General features: G+C 35.3%; 1 protein-coding gene across 3 annotated transcripts in view; it reads left to right on the top strand.

Annotated features, from left to right (window-relative positions):
* The window catches only part of inaE (inactivation no afterpotential E), a 204230-nt gene extending 187239 nt beyond the window's left edge, over nucleotides 1–16991 (top strand). For all 3 annotated transcript variants that reach the window (XM_045725885.2, XM_045725884.2, XM_045725887.2), the window contains one exon: nucleotides 8415–16991. In XM_045725885.2, the coding sequence (XP_045581841.1) occupies nucleotides 8415–9920 (1506 nt within the window). In that variant the 3' untranslated portion in view covers nucleotides 9921–16991. The remainder of the gene's footprint in view (nucleotides 1–8414) is intronic.
* Nucleotides 16992–18587: the final 1596 nt, after the last annotated feature.

Here is an 18587-nt window from a genome sequence, read left to right as displayed (position 1 = left end):
TTCAAAAGATCCGCCACAACCCAGGTGTCCGCCCACTAACACAGAGCCCCGCCTTCACTCTCTCTCAAATCAATCAGGTACGGTCACGTGCCTACGACTCCTCACTCTTGGCCAGTCAGAGTATTTTAACATGCTTGACACTCTCTAGTCCCATATTGGATCTTTGTTTAAGTCTGCCTGTGTATGACAGTAAATGTTACAGGCATTGATGAATCTGCCTGTCTTGAAATATTATTAATTGCATGGGCATTTTCTGATGGGTACTTTAGTGTTTTCAGATTTAATGTGTTCATTATTTTTTTTTTTTTTTTTAGTAATGTATCTCCTTTTATCCTTTGTTATCATATATTTTGGGGGGGTTTCTTCTATAGCATTGTTAGATGGTGAAAGACTAGGCTTGAACACTGGTCTTTGTGAATAATGTTGTGCAGTACATGTATTAGTGTATGCTTGTCATGAACTGTTGTCTTCTCCTTATGTAAGCCCTTTGTTTTTAGTTGTCTGCTACATTGTATTTACTGCCTTGGCCATGATATTTTTTTTTTACAGACAATGAAGTTAATGGTTAATTTGTATATACAGTATGTTTACAATGTATTTTGGATTACGCTAATTGTTAATTGGTTATTGATACCTGGTATACATATACAGGTACCTATCACATCACCTTAAGACATACCACCTAACATCCAGTTACTTACCTCGGCACTGGAGCTTCAGTATAATGTGCACATTACAGTATGCTTAGTGATATGAGCAATAAAAAATGTAATGGGTTGAGATTTTTCAAATGTAAATGGAATTACTACATCTATTTTTAAAATATTGAGTTGCTGAACGGCTTTCAATGAGCAAGGGTTGCAGTTTGCATTTGTGTCTTAATGACTTGTTAAATTTCTTCAAGCTCTCTTTCAAGTCATTAGTTTTACTACAACATTAAAGGAGGTTTATGCAGAGTAGTAAAATGTTAGCAATAATTAATATGGCACAGTTAACTCGGCAACAATAAATTTGTTTTAAATATTGTACAAGGATAAGGTCTTTAGGTCTGTAGTTTTCTTCTATGTTATTTATTTTATCATAGGACTCAATTTTGCAATCAAAATACAATCTTTTGCATCTGTGCCACAAGGATCTTTTCAAACATTCCCCTGCAAGGTTATTTAAGGTGCTAGGGAGTTACTAAAGTTCTATAATCAAGCCTTCCAGGAAAAACCTCCCTTACCACTTGTCATTGTTAGAGGAGCATCCTGGTAAACCCTAGTTGGCCTGCTTGGATACCTTTGCTGACCACTATCAGGTATCAGCACCTCGCAGACCACTTGCTTCCCACCTCCAAACTACTTCACACATTCTTCTTGACTGTCTCTAATGTTAGTCATTAAGCTGAGACCAATTTTAGTTCAAATTGATCTGGTTTCATTGTTCTGTATCATAGGATCCTGTGCTTAGTGTTAAGCAAATAAATGGTGCATAATGAGGTTTGACTACCAGTTTTTGTGTGTCCCTGATTAAATTTTGGATTGTGCCTTCATTTTCTAAGGTTCAGTGTAAGTGATGCACAATAGTGACTTCATCCTTAAAGCCACTACTGTACCATCTTAAACATTCTTCTCTGAACACTAGCCTGGGATTAAGATGTTTGTTGTGTACCAGATACAGTCATGTCTTCATCGTGTAGAGTTGTAGTCTGCATTGACTACCATATGGGTCTCTGGCTATTGAGAGAGTTTATTTAGAGCCCTTTAGGACTTAGGTAATCTATTCTCTTATCATACATCATAATCTATTCTCTTACTCTTATTGTCGGGCTTCCTCCTCAGAGTTGCAATCTAGGTGATCTGCTGTAGGTCTTGTTGACCCTGTTCTGCTGTCTGGTGCTAGGCATGTAGAGCATAGAATGTACATTGATATGAAAATCACTTTGAGGCAATGGAATGACTCAAACACCCATTCTGGTTAATCCCAGATACCTGCCCTAACCAACTCGGCCATGATGGTACAAACGTCAACCAACCCAGAACTCTCTTGAATTCACTGGAAGTTTATGGAGGCCCCAAACCGGAACCCAACCAGTGTTTTACAGTTGACCCGACCACACACTGCCCTGCGGTAATCTGTACTTCAAAATTCCCTGCAGTGTCATGCAGTATGTTATACCTGACAGCACAATCTATGTCCAAGGACACAATGGAATCTTACTTGAGGAAGCAGTTAATTGTAAGAATTCAGAAAAACTTTGGTTAATCTTTTTAAGCTTATAGGCACTGCAAATCTGGCAACAAGTGACCATAACCTGATTGAATTTCTTGCATTTTTTCCACATATCCATGTGCAGCTCTGTAATTGAAACACCCATATACAGTGGCACCTCCCAAACCCAGTCCTCCCTTTAACAAATCCCTCTAGTCTGGACAATAGATCAAGTCTGCCAATTAGAGTTCTTAAAAGAATATCCTGATTCCAGAAGACGACATGGTGAAATCCGATTTTTTTATTTTTTTAAGTACAGTACTGTATACATTTATAATATATACAAAATAATACATCTATATTTTATAAAAGTACAATTTTTTACTAAGCTTGTACTGTATCATAGAGTATTCGAATGAACCCGAGATTTTTTCTGCGGCATCCAGACCTACTGTGAGGACTCGTGTTTTGACTGTGTAGTTTCCTTGCGAGTGCAATCTGTTCTCTTGTTACTCTAGCATTTTCACTGGCGGTTCTTCGGGTACTTGATCTAGTTAAAACCATGATGTATGGCAAGAGAAGTATGGGTATATCAAACAAGGGTATGAAGTACTTCCTTATCAGGGATAAAGATCTTTATATCTCGGAAGACGAACAGGCACCAAACTGGAGTGACAACGAACAGCTTGCTAATGTACAGAATCTAGGAGCTATCACTCAGACCAATAGGAACAACGAAAGAAATTTAAAGTGCTTCTACACTAATGACAGAAGCCTGGTGAATAAATTTGATGCACTGTGTGCATATGCCGAGACTGAGACTCCAGACATCATTGGCATTAGTAAAACATGGGGACGAGTGGCACCTGACAGCTGAGTGGACAGCTCTTCGGATTCGTAGTCCTGGGGTTCTGGGTTCGATCCCCGGTGGAGGCGGAGACAAATGGGCAAAATGTTTCTTTCACCCTGATGCCCCTTTTACCTAGCAATAAATAGGCACCTGGGAGTAAACAGCTGCTACGGGCTGCTTCCAACACTGAAATACTTTACATCAGCGTTCACACTAGAAAGATTTAACGACATCCCATCACCTACACAAATGTTTGAAGGAGGTGAAGAGAATGAATTAAGGGATATACCCATTACATGTGAAACAATCAGGAAGAGCATTGACAAACTAAGACTCAAAAATCCCAGGTGTGGATGGATTTCAATCCAAAGTTGTAAAGGAACTGGCAAATGTATTATGCATACCACTAAAACACATTTCAGAAAATCCCTGGACCAAGGGATAATTTTCCCTTGATTGGAAATATGCAAATGTTACCCCATTTTCAAAAAAGGAAGAAAAAGCTTGGCAGAAAACTACTGTCCGATCAGCTTGACATCACACATCTGCAAGCTCATGGAGAGAATCCTAAGGAAGGGAATCATACAACATCTCACAGAGAACAATCTTGTAAAATCAACGCAACATGGGTTTGTTAAAAATAGATCCTGCCTCACTAACCCGCTCACATTTCTGGAAACGGTAACCGGCTATTTGGACAAAGGACTTCCGGTTGATATAGCTTACATGGACTTTGCTAAAGCTTTAAACAAGGTACCACATGACAGACTGGCATGGAAATTACAAGCACATAGAATAAATGGGAGAATACTGGAATGGATAAAACAATGATTAAAACATTGAAAACTAAAGGAATGAATCTGGGGAAATGAGCTAAGTGGGGTCCCACAGGGGTTCATTTTGGGACTTCAAGGCCAGTTCAGATGACTGCAGAAGTATAGTAGACTGCATAATATAGTACTGTACAGTAACTGTATGTTGTTGCCTCTGGATTATCAAAATCAGCCTGTGCTACAAAAAAAGTAAGTGAACAGATTAGTTTTTGTACTGTAATTTATTTAGAATTATTATTTATATTCATGCAAAATCATTAATTATTATTTGTATGTCTGAATATGCTGAAACATGTACTTTCTCATTTGCTCCTAAGATAAATTCAGAAAATGTTGTGGTAGTCATCAGAGTGCAGTTTTCCAGATATCCTGATTGAATTCCAAGCGATAAGTACCAGTGCCACTGCAATCTGGAATTATTGCAGATACAAGTGTGATTCAAAGTTTTCTTGTATTCTTCATTCTCAGTTATGCAGTTAACACATTGTGTTGTCAATCTCAGAACTGTATATCTAATATTTTAAAATGTAAGCTGAATAAAAAGTTCATTTGTTTGAGAAAGGGTGGCTTGTGAAAATGAGTGCACTTGTTGTGAGATATGTTGGGATCTTAAAGCTCAAGAATCCCAAGCAAATCTATACTGTGAATAGTAGATTCTTTAACACTCATGTTTGTTTCTGCTAAGTTCATGTCTTTCATATAGGGTACAGTTAGTTCCTCATTTCTTTTTACTTCCCCACAAAACATCAATTGCTATTAGGCTAAATTTTCAAGAAGAAAAAAAAAGTTTGTTTCTTCCCCACAAATTTATATACTGTACTGTATAGTATTTCTAATGGCATCATACCTTTGTTGTTAAATTTAAATTGATCTAAATGCCTTACTTTGACTGAAGCCCCAATGCTGAGTAGCCATTAAAGGGTTTACCAGCTTTTGGTATATCACATATATCCTTAATTCATTTTAAATACTGATATGTATTCACAGGTGATGTGTTTTTCTGTTCTGAATAAAAAATATAGTATAGCTATTCGGACCTGCAGACAGATATGATGGGTATCTATCCATTAGATAAATGTATGTGATGGGATTTGGGAAAGTGTCTTGTACTTTGGAGCTGTTTCCCATTAACTCTAAATTCTGACTTCACATTACTTTATTTATTTTTATATAATTTTGCTAAAAAAATAATGTAGTGATTAATGTGTGTGGATTATGTTTGGCAAGTAAAGTGTAATAATTGATAGTGTTGCATCATGAATACAGTACATCAAATCCCTAGATTACAGCACTCTTATACTGTACTGTACATGAAGTACAACCTTTAATTTTCCTACTGTTTATGCTGTACGAGTTGATGAAAGAGGAGGAAAGGTGATGAAAGTATGATCTTTTAAAATTCCAGATTGCATCCTAGTAAAATGATCATGGTTGTGTTGAGGAAGCACAGTGGTCTTCTGCCCAGTGGCAGTATATAGTATATACATACATTGTATATATATATACATATGCCATACAGGCAGTATATCTGTATATAGTGTAGGTGCATGCGGCAGATGCGTAGGTGCACTAGAGCAAGAAGTGTGGTAAACAAGTTTGTTGATATCTGCATGGATGGTTTTATATATATATATATTTAATATTAAAAAAAATAGTATGTTGCTACATTAAATTAAATTAAGATTGGGTGTTGTTACATTGAAATTAAGAAAGATAGGATAGTGCTACATTATTATAAAGTAAAATAGGGTGTTGATGCATTATGAAGTTGCACCTGTTTGTTTCCTTCTGTTTGTTTTATACTGTATTGTGTTTATGAAAGGTAGGATACAAATGTATTAATCTACCTTTCCAGTGTGCTAACTAGTATACAGTATCTGAATTTATTGGTTACATCACTGATAGCTTTCAGACAAAATTTTGATTAGATACATTATGCCTGTAAAACAGGGTACAGTATGGTAATAGGACATTGCAAGAAAATTTCACTTATAATGGTGTAAGGTTTAAACTCTTCAAAATTATATAATTCATTATAATGTAGTACAGGTATTATTACACTGAAAATCAAATAATATAAAATATATTAACTGAGAGTAGATTTATATACAGTACGCAACTCTATAGGGTAACTATGATATTGTACTCTATATTGGTCCACTGATTATACAAATTATTAAATTAATTTTAAGATATATTTTTATCAAGGCCGAGATTTCTTTCACTAGCTTTAATTTATTAATATTTCTGATTCAAAATATAATTTCCAGGGGTTTTGTAAACTTAAGCTGGAATTTTGAGAGATTTAATAAAAACAAATACTATAGTAAATGCACCCACTATATACCATACGGATTTTAGGAACATAATAATAATAAAAGTAATAATAATGAGAAACTCAGTAGGAACCATAAGAGGATTCAAATCTGCATATTGGGTACTCCCAGTGTGTGGGTGTATACATACATATATGTAATTACCTAAGTATAGTTACAGGATGAGAACTACGCTCATGATGTCCCGTCTTCCCAGCACTCTTTGTCTTTAATTAAAGCTTTGAAACTATTGACAGTTTTGGCCTCTACTTTTTCACTTTGACTTGTTCCAATCCTCTACCACTCTGCAAAAGAAAACTTTCTAATACTCTTTTGGCACCTTTGTTTCCTCACCTTGAATCTATGAGCTCTTGTTTTTGAGGTTGCAGGAATTCCTCTTTGTCAATTTGGTAAATTCCCGTTATCATTTTGTAAGTGCTGATCATATCTCCTCTTTTTCTTCTATCTTCAAGCCTTGGCATATTTAACTACCCTTTCTTTTTAACTTGTTTTCCAGTTCAGAAAGCTGAACTTTCTGAACTGAAAGTTTTATAGTACTCCTTTGCACCTTTTCCAGTTTATTGATGTGCTTCTTGAGAATGGGCACCATACAACTGCTGCATATTCTAATTTTGATCTCGCAATAATTATGAACATTTTCTTTAGTGTTTCACCATCCATGTAATTAAAAGTGATATTGAAGTTGGAAAGTGCAGTATATGCTCCTCGCACAATGTTCTTGTAAATTTCATTTAAAATACTGTATTTACATAGTTTCATCTCTGTTAATGCGACAATCTCTGAAATCTTAAACTGTATTATATATCGTTTAGCTCCAGTATTTATTATCTCACTCCATCTGTGTTAGTATTTATGATTTTTAAGAACATGTTTTCCTTCCCTTTGTCTTATAATTCCCCTTGCGTTAATGATTTTGTTCACCTATACAGAGTACTGTACCCAGTATGTACCATTTTATAGGCGTCCCGATCTCTCATTTTGATCTCCCTCTCAAATTTCGCTAAGTTTAATTTTAATTTCTCTCTTTTAAAGGTTTTGTCTTAATGACCATTGTTTCCCCTCATCATTTGTCAGTTTCCTGACATACCTAAGCTCTTTTATAATTTCCATTTATAGCTACATATATTGTATATGCAGGGTAACCCAGTGGTGCCTGGGTGTCTCTCCCTCCCCCTATTCATTTTCCCCTCCCCTCCAATTTTGGGCAATTTTGAATAGACAGGGATTCTCTTATATAATATATATATATATAATTATAAAAATAATATTTTTGTGTACATACACATCCTGTTTGTTACCCTCGATATGGTAACCTGGGAATTTGTTACAGTATTGATATTGTACTCACATGCATTTCTTTGTGTTCTTTGCATTAACTGGGCTGCATCGTACTTTCTGGTGGATCAGACTTCACTTTCATCTTAATACAGTGCCACATAGTTGTCGTCTTTTCATACAACTCTTGTTCTTGTGCATTTGCTGTGTTGGCAAACACATTTGTTTATTTTAAAACAAACAAATATTATTTTAACCATAATATTTAAATAATGTTAGTATAGCCTGTTTTTTTCTTTTTGTGGGCATTAAATAACTAATGAGTTGCTTTCAGTCTTTCACTGTTAGATATAGACTAGACAGTGAGTATATCATTTCAATGGTTGACTTCATTCAAAATCTTTGAAGTGTTACATGGAAAACCTTCGTAACTGACAGTTATTATAGGAAGTTGTTTGGCTTCTTCTGATAATTACTTGTTGTTGAGTTATGCTGCTACTTGGGAAAGGATTAATTTAAGAGCTTCTCATAATTGTCTGTTCCTTGATAATGTCAGTTCAGTAATGGCTGACCTTACAAGTACTGACATTATACTGTACTATATTTATGGAATGAAATAACATTTAATACAGTAATTGTTATTTTTTCTGTGAAACAGATTTGATGTCTCAAAATTATAGATAAATTAGCTGGCAATTTGGAATATTATTTTGGTACTTCTGATGAATCTGACTACAGTAGTTATCAGTTTGGAAATATAAGCTGCTCTATATTCAGTACCAATTACTGTAAAAACAAATTTTCTAGCTCCTTTATAACAAATCCTAATGAATAATTACTTGGCAACAATTTTTACATCACTTAGCAATAATAATTCAATTTGTTTATGCTTTAATGGTAGTTTGTCTAAAGTGTTTATTCCCACAGGTCCTGGAGAACCCAGGCCCAACGAAACCACAGAGGATGTCAGACAGCCCAGCCCGACGGAAGAGTGATGCTCCTACACCCGAAGGGGAAACCCACTGTTTGCTGTCTTCACGTCCTGCAACCCCACCAACATTCATGCAACCAAGCTCCATTAATGGTTCATTTAAAGCAACATCAATCACAAGTACACACACGTCAAATGCTGTGGGTGGAAACCGTCTAGCAACTCCTCCTCACAGACTGTTGTTAGAGACATCTTTCACCTGCACACCCACAGCCTCGCCTGAACCTCCACCAGATCTTCGTCGTCATGCACACATCCATTCTCCTGCAATCACTTGGGAACTGCTATCAGCACTGGAAGAACAGTTACTCATGGGTATAAGAGAAGCTGGAAGAGGGTTAGTTGAACGTGGAGAGGAGGATTGGGCAGCAGGTGTAGCACCCCTAGCTTCTCCAGAGGCACTAAGTGAAGCCTCTAGTGTTGTTTCAAGAGCATCATTATTATTGAGAGAAGGAAGAAGAGGTTCAGCCACAGTAGCAAATCTCCAACAATCTCCACTGCTTAATCACCGCTTACCTCCAGCTCGTCTTGGAACTGGATATTGCTTTTATGTAGAGACTCCTCCTATGGATTCAAGAAAACGGCTGTTAACTACCTCAGAGCAGCTTCCGGAATCTTCTGATGATGAAGAAATCCAACCACGGCCAATTTCTCCTTCTTCCTTTATCACCATTGAACCAATCATACCTACACCTCCCACACTTCGGAAAAACAACGAATTACAAAGCTCAAATTATCTGAATCCCACACCTCTTATTTTAAGTGATAAACAGCATTCAACACCAGACTTTGCCCATGAAGAAAATGAAGCTACTGGAACCGTCCAAGATAAAATGGAAACTGTTTTTGAAAATATTGAAACCTTATCAGACGCAGAAGCTGGACTTTGTAAAAGAAGTGCAAGTGCACGAGAGTCACCTGACTCCCCCAGAAGTGGACCAAGCCGAACATCTTCAGGTTCCTCCCAAAATTCTCAAAAAGTAAAATTTGATCTGACAACTTCACAAATGTCACGTGATTCAGGATATGGTGAAAAACTCAATGGTTTTGAAAATCCAAGTGTCACTGGTGTAGACTGGGATATCACAAGTGGAGGGTGGGGAGGACATCAGCAGGAGTATGGCCGAGGGCAGTCTTTCCTTGTGCATCACTATATGTACTCTGGAGTGTCACCACAGCTCTCGCCATCCTCCCCAGCAAACACAGATTCTTTCACTTCGCCCCTTACCTCTGACCCACCCTCTTCACGGACGGCTTCCCTTCTTCCAACCCCGGTAGATATTCCAAGAGTCACCACGTCCATGTCCAATCCTGCAACTATATCATCACAAAACCCTCACCCATTGTACATGGCTACACCACTATTACATGAACTTAGTCGATCCCCTAAACCCATTACTATGGTTGGACGGTCACCTCAAAGAGCAGAAAGCAGTGTTTAGTGGAGTTTAAGAAGGACAGTACAGTATAAAAAGCATACAAACAGTATCAGTTCTAAACATTCTGATTTAACAATATCTAGTCTTTTAAAATAGTTCTAAATTTTCTTCCTATCTTATTTTAATTTGTGTGTAAAATCAGTATGTCCCCTTTTTGTTTTCTGAGTCTTGAGTTACTTTGTTTTAAAAAACACAAAAACACATGCACATTCAAGAGCACACGGTGCCTTGTGGCCAAGTGGATAGTACTAAGGGCCAGGGTTCAATCCTTGGCCGAGGCAGAAACAAATGGGCAGAGTTTTTTATCTGATACTCTATTCACTTACTAGTAAATATGTACTGTGAAGTTAGACAGCTGCTACAGGACACATCCTGGGGATGTGTGTGTTAGAGAGAAATACATGTAGGAGATATGATAAAGGAAAATAGGTTGAGAGTCAGTACAATAGACAAAAAGTAGTAGAAAGGTGGGGTCCAAGGGCTAATGTCTTGATCTAGCAGGCACAAATATTAAATTTTTATTTACTATGCCTGCAACTGTTAGCTCTTGGAACCCACTTTTCTAACTCAGTTGACTAATGTACTGACTCTTGACCTATTTTTCTCTATCATGTCTACTATTATTTCTCTCACTCTCACTCTTCCATGCACACCGTGTGCATGCATGCACGGCACACACACACACACACACTCTTACGTACATATATGTGTGTGTGTGTTAATGTGTGCACATGCACTGCAACCTCTAAAATCCAGACCTCCATATTGTAATCTCTCTAAATAGCAAACACATTTATCCTTTGGAATATTGCCTCCAAAATTAGGAGATCTGAATTCCTGTGGGGGTTATGGTGAAATCCAGATTCGGTTCGTCATGTAAAGTAGTGTCCAGATGTGTCCTTATCTTTTACTTCTTATTCTAGGTCATTTAATAGTACTGTGTACTGTACTGTACTGTACTTTACTTTAAAGATTTGAAGTAAAATATTTTATTTAAAAATGTTATTTGCTTGTATTTAAAAATGTTATTTGCTGTAGATGTTATAAATTTTACTAGTGTGTTTGTTTCTGTGGTGGCCCCTAGGTAGCTTCCAAATTCATTGACTCTAGTACCAGACATCCAGAAAGCTACCCCAGACTCTGGGCTTGTGCAGGTCTATTGAACATTAGGACCAGAATCGATTTGATTATAAGGAGAGCATTCTATTTTGGTTACTTAGTGTCACATTTTAGTACTTCATACTGTCATTGATATTAGGTTGTCTGATAGTCGTTTTTTTTTACTCGTGTACCTCTGGAACCAACTTAGGCACTTGATTCAAAGCTTGACTTTGTCCTCTGTTTAGTTCCACATGTCTCATTATTTTGAGAATATTTTATTGAAGCTCTTATTTCTGTTGTAGCTGGCCATGGGTAATAGGATCAGTGACTTCATGCTCATCTTCGGCATCTTGGCAATCACTTTGTACAATTACTTTCCTTCTATTTCTGGGCAAATATTTATCTGCTGCCTATTGGTGTGCAGGTATGGATTTTTCACCCTTTCATCTCTTTTTCTCCACTGGTGATAGTGCGCAAATATCTTTGGGTTTCTCATTCCACTTGCTTGGAGGTTCTCTTCCTAAATCTTTGTACTACTGCATTGCTCCCTATTCTAAGGCAAACCTAGTCTATGACCACTGGTTAAAATTAAGAGCCCATGTACCCATGATATTTGGTTTTTGATTCACTGCAGTATTCTTGAAAAGTTTTGCTACAAGAATCTCGATGTAGGGCTGGACTGCTATTTACCCAATCTACCGTATCAACATTGTTGCCTTAGTCTATCTTCTCTTTATTTGCCTGTACTCCTCTTGGCAGTGAGGCACCTGTGCCTTCTACTCAAGTTAACCTTGTTCTCACATGACATTTCTGCTTTGTGGTACTGTACTTGTTCAGGCAAGCACCTTTTTTCGTAGTGGTTGCACCGTGGGACAAACATTGTGTACCATTTTAATATGGCATATATTTAATAAAACTTTATATGCAAACACAACAAAAATTACATATTAATTACAGCACTATTAAGAGCAATGAATAATAAAAAGATACAAAAAAAGTAAATAATCAGTTGGGAATTATTATGCAGAGTTAATTTTGGTTTTCTTGGCAAGAGCATCCCTGAATTGAAAACTTTTTCTGATTATGAATTGATGGTCTGATGCAAATTTTTCATGTATAAATTGGAGGTATTGTATTCTTTATATGGATATCAGATTTTAGAGGTTGCACTGTTTTTAAATAATTACAGTTCTGTATTGTACTAGTAAATTATAATTATTTTGCCTGTTCCTTCATGTTTTATGCAGGTGTTGGTGTATTTGTTAGTTTCAAATCAAATAATTCTTGGATCCTAAAATTATTTAATATTTATAATAAAACTTCATTTTAGCCTTTATCAATGACTGAAAACATGGTGCTACCACATAGTTTGTAATACAGTAATATATAAGTCAAGCATCCGAAGGAAATAAATTAATAAAATGTCAACTTTCTTATAAAATGTGTATGCAGAGCATATTTACCAGTAATACTTATTTGTTAACAAAGTTAAAATATTTTTCTGGTGTATTTTGTTGCCAAGGTGAGTGTGGAGATGCAGTCTGACACAAGTTAATTTATTTTCATAATTACAAATTACACTTAAAATGGGTGGACTTCTGCACTTCATCTAATTTCTAAGCCCATTGGCTTAACTGGTGTTTTCTCATTTTCATTTAGAATAGTTGAGCAAATACATCACTGTATATATATTCAGACCCATTATGAAGAGTAAATATTGTTTATTTATAGTACTGTACATATGTGAAGAGTGTAACGTGATGCATTACGATGCACAGACTCACTTTATCCACCTGAAAAATCTTGTGGTAGTAGTGTGGATGGCTTATCATTTCCTGAAAACAGCTGCATAACCCTCCGATAAAAATATTTAATGAGGGTACGGTATATAGTCAGGGGTACAGTCCTATATTTACATATTTGGAATGAAATCTCAGATTACTTTGTATCTCTGTCCTCAATACAGGATTTTGCTTGGTTAAACCCGCAATATCTACAACTATTTAGCCGAAGCGGTTATTTATGACTTTGTAGATTCAGAGATTCATAATCCAAATACATGATGTAAAAATTTATTTTAAAATTTTTTAGTATGTTATTCAATAATGTATTCTCATTGTTTATCTCAGGAAGACATATTTATAGTTTTGTCACACTATTTGTGGTGAAACTTGGTTTGGATTTTTGTATATAGTGGAAAGAATGGGATACGACTTTGTGTATTAAATATCATGAGTTTATCTTGTGTGCTGAATCCAACCATAGAAATGTAGAAATACTTTCACCAGTCATGAATCATGACACATCTCTCCAAATCCCTGATTTGAGGCATCAGTTGGGTGAACACATCACTGATCATGTCCTTCACTTCACACACATCCCTAATACTATCCTCCACACACACAATCACTAATCTTGTCCTCCATACATACACACACACACATCACTTACCCTGTCCTCCACACACACACACACCACTAATCCTGTCCTCCATACACATCCCTAATCCAGTCCTCCACACACACACACAAGCAGTCGTTTTGGAAACTGGAATATGCTGGAAGTGTGACAAGGAGACTTCTAACATGGATACAAAAATTGTGACAGAAAACTGAACATGTCTGTTGCTTCTAGGGAAGATAGGAGAGACAGATAATTGTCATACCCTTCAGACTGATCTAGATAAAATAAGTGCTTGGAGCACCATGTGACAAATGGAATTCAGTGTGAATAAAGCCCATGTTATGGATTGTGGAATCAGAGAAAATACACCACACAAAGCTTACAAATTATGTGGAGAGGAATTTAAGAACTCTTAAAATTTTTTAAAGAGAGCTAGGGGTGGTTTTGGATAGTAGACTGTCACCAGAGGAAAACACCATTATGTGTGGAGCATATGCATAACTTTCCAACTTCAGAATCTTCTTTTTTTTTTAATTACATGGATTGTGAAATACTAGTCATGATTGTGTTCATGATTTTAGTGAGACCAAAATTGGAATATGCAGCTATCATATTATGTTGTGTATGAGAATATCAGTTCTCACACACAACGTAAATTTTAGTCTTGGCCTTGATGCTGTCGAGTCTTATCTTTCACATTACAGTATATAGTTAAAAACTCTAATCATCTTAGCAAGTTAGGTCTGAATTAGGCTATCTGCCCCCTCTATGCTCTATTTCTTCTTTCCCTATCTCTGTATGTCAAATTTGGATCTCTGATATACTAGTACTGTACTGTATTTCATATTTTCATTTATTTACTTAGTTATCCTCATTCTCTATTCTGTTTACTTTGTTTTTTCTCCTAAGGAGTTACCTTTAACTTGGGGTTAATGCATATTCTTCTTGGACCTCCTCATCTTTCTTGCCTTATAATTGTTTCTTCCTCTGGTTTAAGTAGATAAAGATCTAGGACAAACCAAAACAGTGTTACTTTCATTTCTTGTGTGGGTTTCATTATTTGAATTCAACTTTTGTCATATCTGTGATCATATATTTCATTATACATTCAGCAAGGTAAAATGGGACAATCTCCTTTAACCCCTGGGAGGCATTTGCCTTAACATAATAGTGGTTCACTTTCTCACTCTGTGCCCAGACATCGATAATCTGGCTTTTCGAGGCGCCACCCATCAATGCATGTAATGTTTACTGTTCTCAAAGTTATTTATTGGGTTATAACTATGAATGCTGAATACCTGCTCCTTGTTCAAACTGCACTGTCCTCATAGAATGTCCCAATTTTTGAGATGATAAAAAATCCTACTTACCAATGTCCTTTTGAGTTGCTTATCCCTCGATAAATCCTTAATGAATTCAATGCTTTTGACATTGCTCATCTTGTGTACTTTTGCTTTGATATTAGGATTTTGATTTTTTTATTATTATACTTTGCTTCGGACAGGGCTTGATGCCTTCTTTTGATAATTACTTTTTGTACCACTTCTTCAGTGCTCTCAAAGCAGCCAATTTCTCTTTCTTAACCTAAATATTCAAAGTTTGAATGTAACAGCAGAGCACACACACAGTATCTTATGAGGAGTCAAGATAGACAGTGAAATGCATACTACTGTCAACACTGAGGCATTGCTAAGTCTAATATCCTTCACTTTCTTGATCATTTTTTCTGTACATTTTGACCTCTGCTCCAATATCATTTTATCTACAATATCACATGTTACACAAGTGCAAATAACACTTAGAATTATAGTCGAAAATCTGTTGTATTTGTGTGGGAGTTGGAGAACCTGTGGTTGGTCCCCTTATGGTTTGTATTATGTTGTTGCAAAAAAAAAAAAAGGGTAAGGTAGCATGTTAAAAATGTTGAGATTGGAAGATACATTTTACTGTCATCAGATACATTACTGAAAAACCACAAATGCCAAGAGCATCATTGAACCACCATAGTGTTAATTATTATCTTCCTCTATACACTTCCCTATCCGTGTTCTATGTTTTTTTTATTATTATTATTATATAACGTTCTCTCATTGTCATTATACTGTATAACTATTTTTTTTTATATAACTTTATTTTTTTATATAACTGTCCTCTTCCCGTTACTTTTAGGTATACATTTTCGTTACATACCCATACAATATCAGTACAGCATTACAGTATATTACAAGTCCATGTTTAAATTTAATTTATTAAATCAAGCAATGTCCTTGAATCAACTTTCATTTTTCAGAACAATTTTGGACCTAATATCACAGTTTTTGAACACTTGCCTGCAATTTACTACTTTTCAGTATCGTCTATCTATAATCAAAACACTTACACTCAGAATTTTGGATCCTCTTAAATTAACCTAAACATACCACACACATTCCGATTTAAATCTTTCAAATACTGTACCTCCACAATATTTTAAATGCCTTATACCTTCAGTATTTTCCAAATGGTATTCCTTTACTTGTACAGTGCTGTTAGCCCAGACCTTGTACACTATTCCATTATTACAGTAAATAGGCAAAAACATGCCACAAATTTATGGTCATCCAGAGGCAAAAACAAATGTTGGTCAACTAAGCTAGGCAGTAAATCTGACTAACATTTGTCAGGCTAGGAGGCATTTGTTAAAAAAATCTTTGATATAGGCTCTAACTCGTTTAACAAATTTGTATTGGGTCATTACTGTTCTTGTTAACATTTTCCCAAAGCTTCTGATGGTACCATTATTAACTAGTTGATTAATAAAGACTGAAAATATTTGTGCATATGCATATGGTTTGTATGTACATGTGTTAAGCAAATTTACACTCAACTGGCCAGCGCTTACCAATACGTAGGGATCGAATAAACCATAGGTCATACCTTGATAAAATGCTTTTTACATGCTGCCATCTCTCTCTCTCTGCTATTTAAATAGTTTCCCCTAAATAAACAGGATAAAGATATGAAAACACAATTACAGTATGAAAATAATCACCATGGTTGGAAATAAGACAGTTTATAAATTTACTTTCAGTGTCTCCAAACATCTCTTGGCAATTATACGAGCCTTAAATATCAGCAACCTGATAGAAAATTTTAATGAATGTACAGTCATCTCAAGTTATGCCTTTTCAAATTTAAATTGTTAATGAATTGTAGCCACGAGTGCTGTGATTTACTCATAGAATGAATATTTAATCTCTCCATATTTGTAGATTTATTAATGCAGGATAGATTGCATCACTGCCTTGATTATTGTAAAGCCTATTTAACCAGGATTTTGATAACATCTGGTTTTCTGTCAGTCTTGTCAAATTGAAGCCATTTATTTCACTGCCTTGAACGTGTGTGTGTCTTGCTACAGTGCTCTATAAACTCTAATACTAATGTATAGTCAGCAAACTTTTATCTAGCAACTCAAAATTCTGGTTAAGTCTTTGACAATTAAGACTTTGATATGCTTAAAATTAGCAAATAGAATGAGTTTCATCTTGTGCTGTTGCTCTGTACTTGATATATACTTACTGCAATTTTTCTCAGTGTTTCATTCTAATTACTCTACTTTAATGACTGTCATTGAAGTTCTTGGTATCAGTGTGATATTGCAATTTAAATGACTGAATCATATTGAGTTGGAAATACTGTAGTTTTTTTTATAGTAATACAATCAAAATTGTATGTCTGGTATAAAAAATTGTGCAGTTTCGTATATAATAGTGATGTGTTCTATGAAGACATCATTCCACCGATCATCCTCAACTTCTACATACTGTACGTAGCATAATTTTTTATTTGTAGTAATTTTTTGTCCGGTTGCTTATTGAGTAAAATGTTGAGTATGTATTTTGATCTAAATTTTAACAAAGTATTTTCATTCAGGTTACTAGTATTATGGTTTGTTGTATGTGAATAATGCCCCTACAACCATACAGACTGTAGTCAAAGTATACACTTGTGTAAGATCATTATTACATATTGTACACTTAAGAAGCACCTTTGAATTTTCTGTAAATTACTACTATTCATCATCTACTTCGGCAGTTCCATCTTTGATTCATGTTAACTACAATAAAAAAAAGTGTAGTACCACTTAATTCTTTAAAATATAAGTACATAAAGTACAGTATAAGTAAAAAAAAAGTATTGTAAGTGCAGAATGAACATTTTCTAGATACAAATATCTTTATTATTGTAGTTTTTCTTCTTTGCATGGAAAATATTTCGGGAACATCTTACTAAAGTGAAAACCAATCCTCACTTAGGCACTTGATTCATAGTTCATGTGTTAACCAATCTGTTAGTCAGCATAAAAGTTTCATATTGTAAATAATTAAAAGAATTTATTTCCTGTTATGCAGAGTAATTTGATATGCTTTACAATATTGATTCTGTAATTTTAAACAATTCTAAAATGTTTAAAAATAGGAAGCAGCTAATCATTCCAGTAGTTCTGCCATGACAATAGACCCATGTGTTTGCTATAAACAATCAAACCCTCTTTGTTGGGATCATTAAATAGGTTTAACTTTTTTTACTCAATATACAGTTTCATTGTGTTAAATTTTCATGTTGGATAATTTACATGTTGTTAATATTGTTTATATTATTCTATAATAAGAACTTAGTTTGCTTACTCTGTGAGAATGTGTATTTTTGTGTATGTGTAATTGCCTAAATGCACTTGCTGGTCAAATTATGCTTGTGGTGTCCAGTCTTCCCTTTTAATCTTTGTCGTATGACATTTGTAGCTTCTGATGCTTTTGGCATCTTCTCATCTAAATGCTTCTCAGTCCATACCTGTTTGCAACAGAGAACTTTTATATGTTTTATTTCAACACCTCTTGGTGTTAAAGTTGTAGGTTTAAAAAATTCTTTCTGCTCAATTTTTTCAAGTTCTGTAGCGATTTTGTTTGTAGTCACATCGCCTTTTTTTCCCCCCATCTGTCTATTATACTAGCTTTGTAACATTTAACACCTTCAGCCTCTCCTCATAGCTCATTCTTTTTAGGTGCAATCTAATTTTAGTAGCACGTCTTTGCACCTTTTCTATTTTGTTGATGCACTTCTTCAGATATGGACACCAAACAACTACTGCATATTCTAATTTTTTAATTTTCATCTTGGGAATAT

The sequence above is a fragment of the Procambarus clarkii genome, chromosome 44 (genome assembly GCF_040958095.1).
Source record: "Procambarus clarkii isolate CNS0578487 chromosome 44, FALCON_Pclarkii_2.0, whole genome shotgun sequence".
In the NCBI taxonomy this organism is placed as follows: domain Eukaryota; kingdom Metazoa; phylum Arthropoda; class Malacostraca; order Decapoda; family Cambaridae; genus Procambarus; species Procambarus clarkii.
The sequence above is the reverse complement of the archived record's forward strand: the minus strand, read 5'-3'. Positions and strand labels throughout refer to the sequence as shown.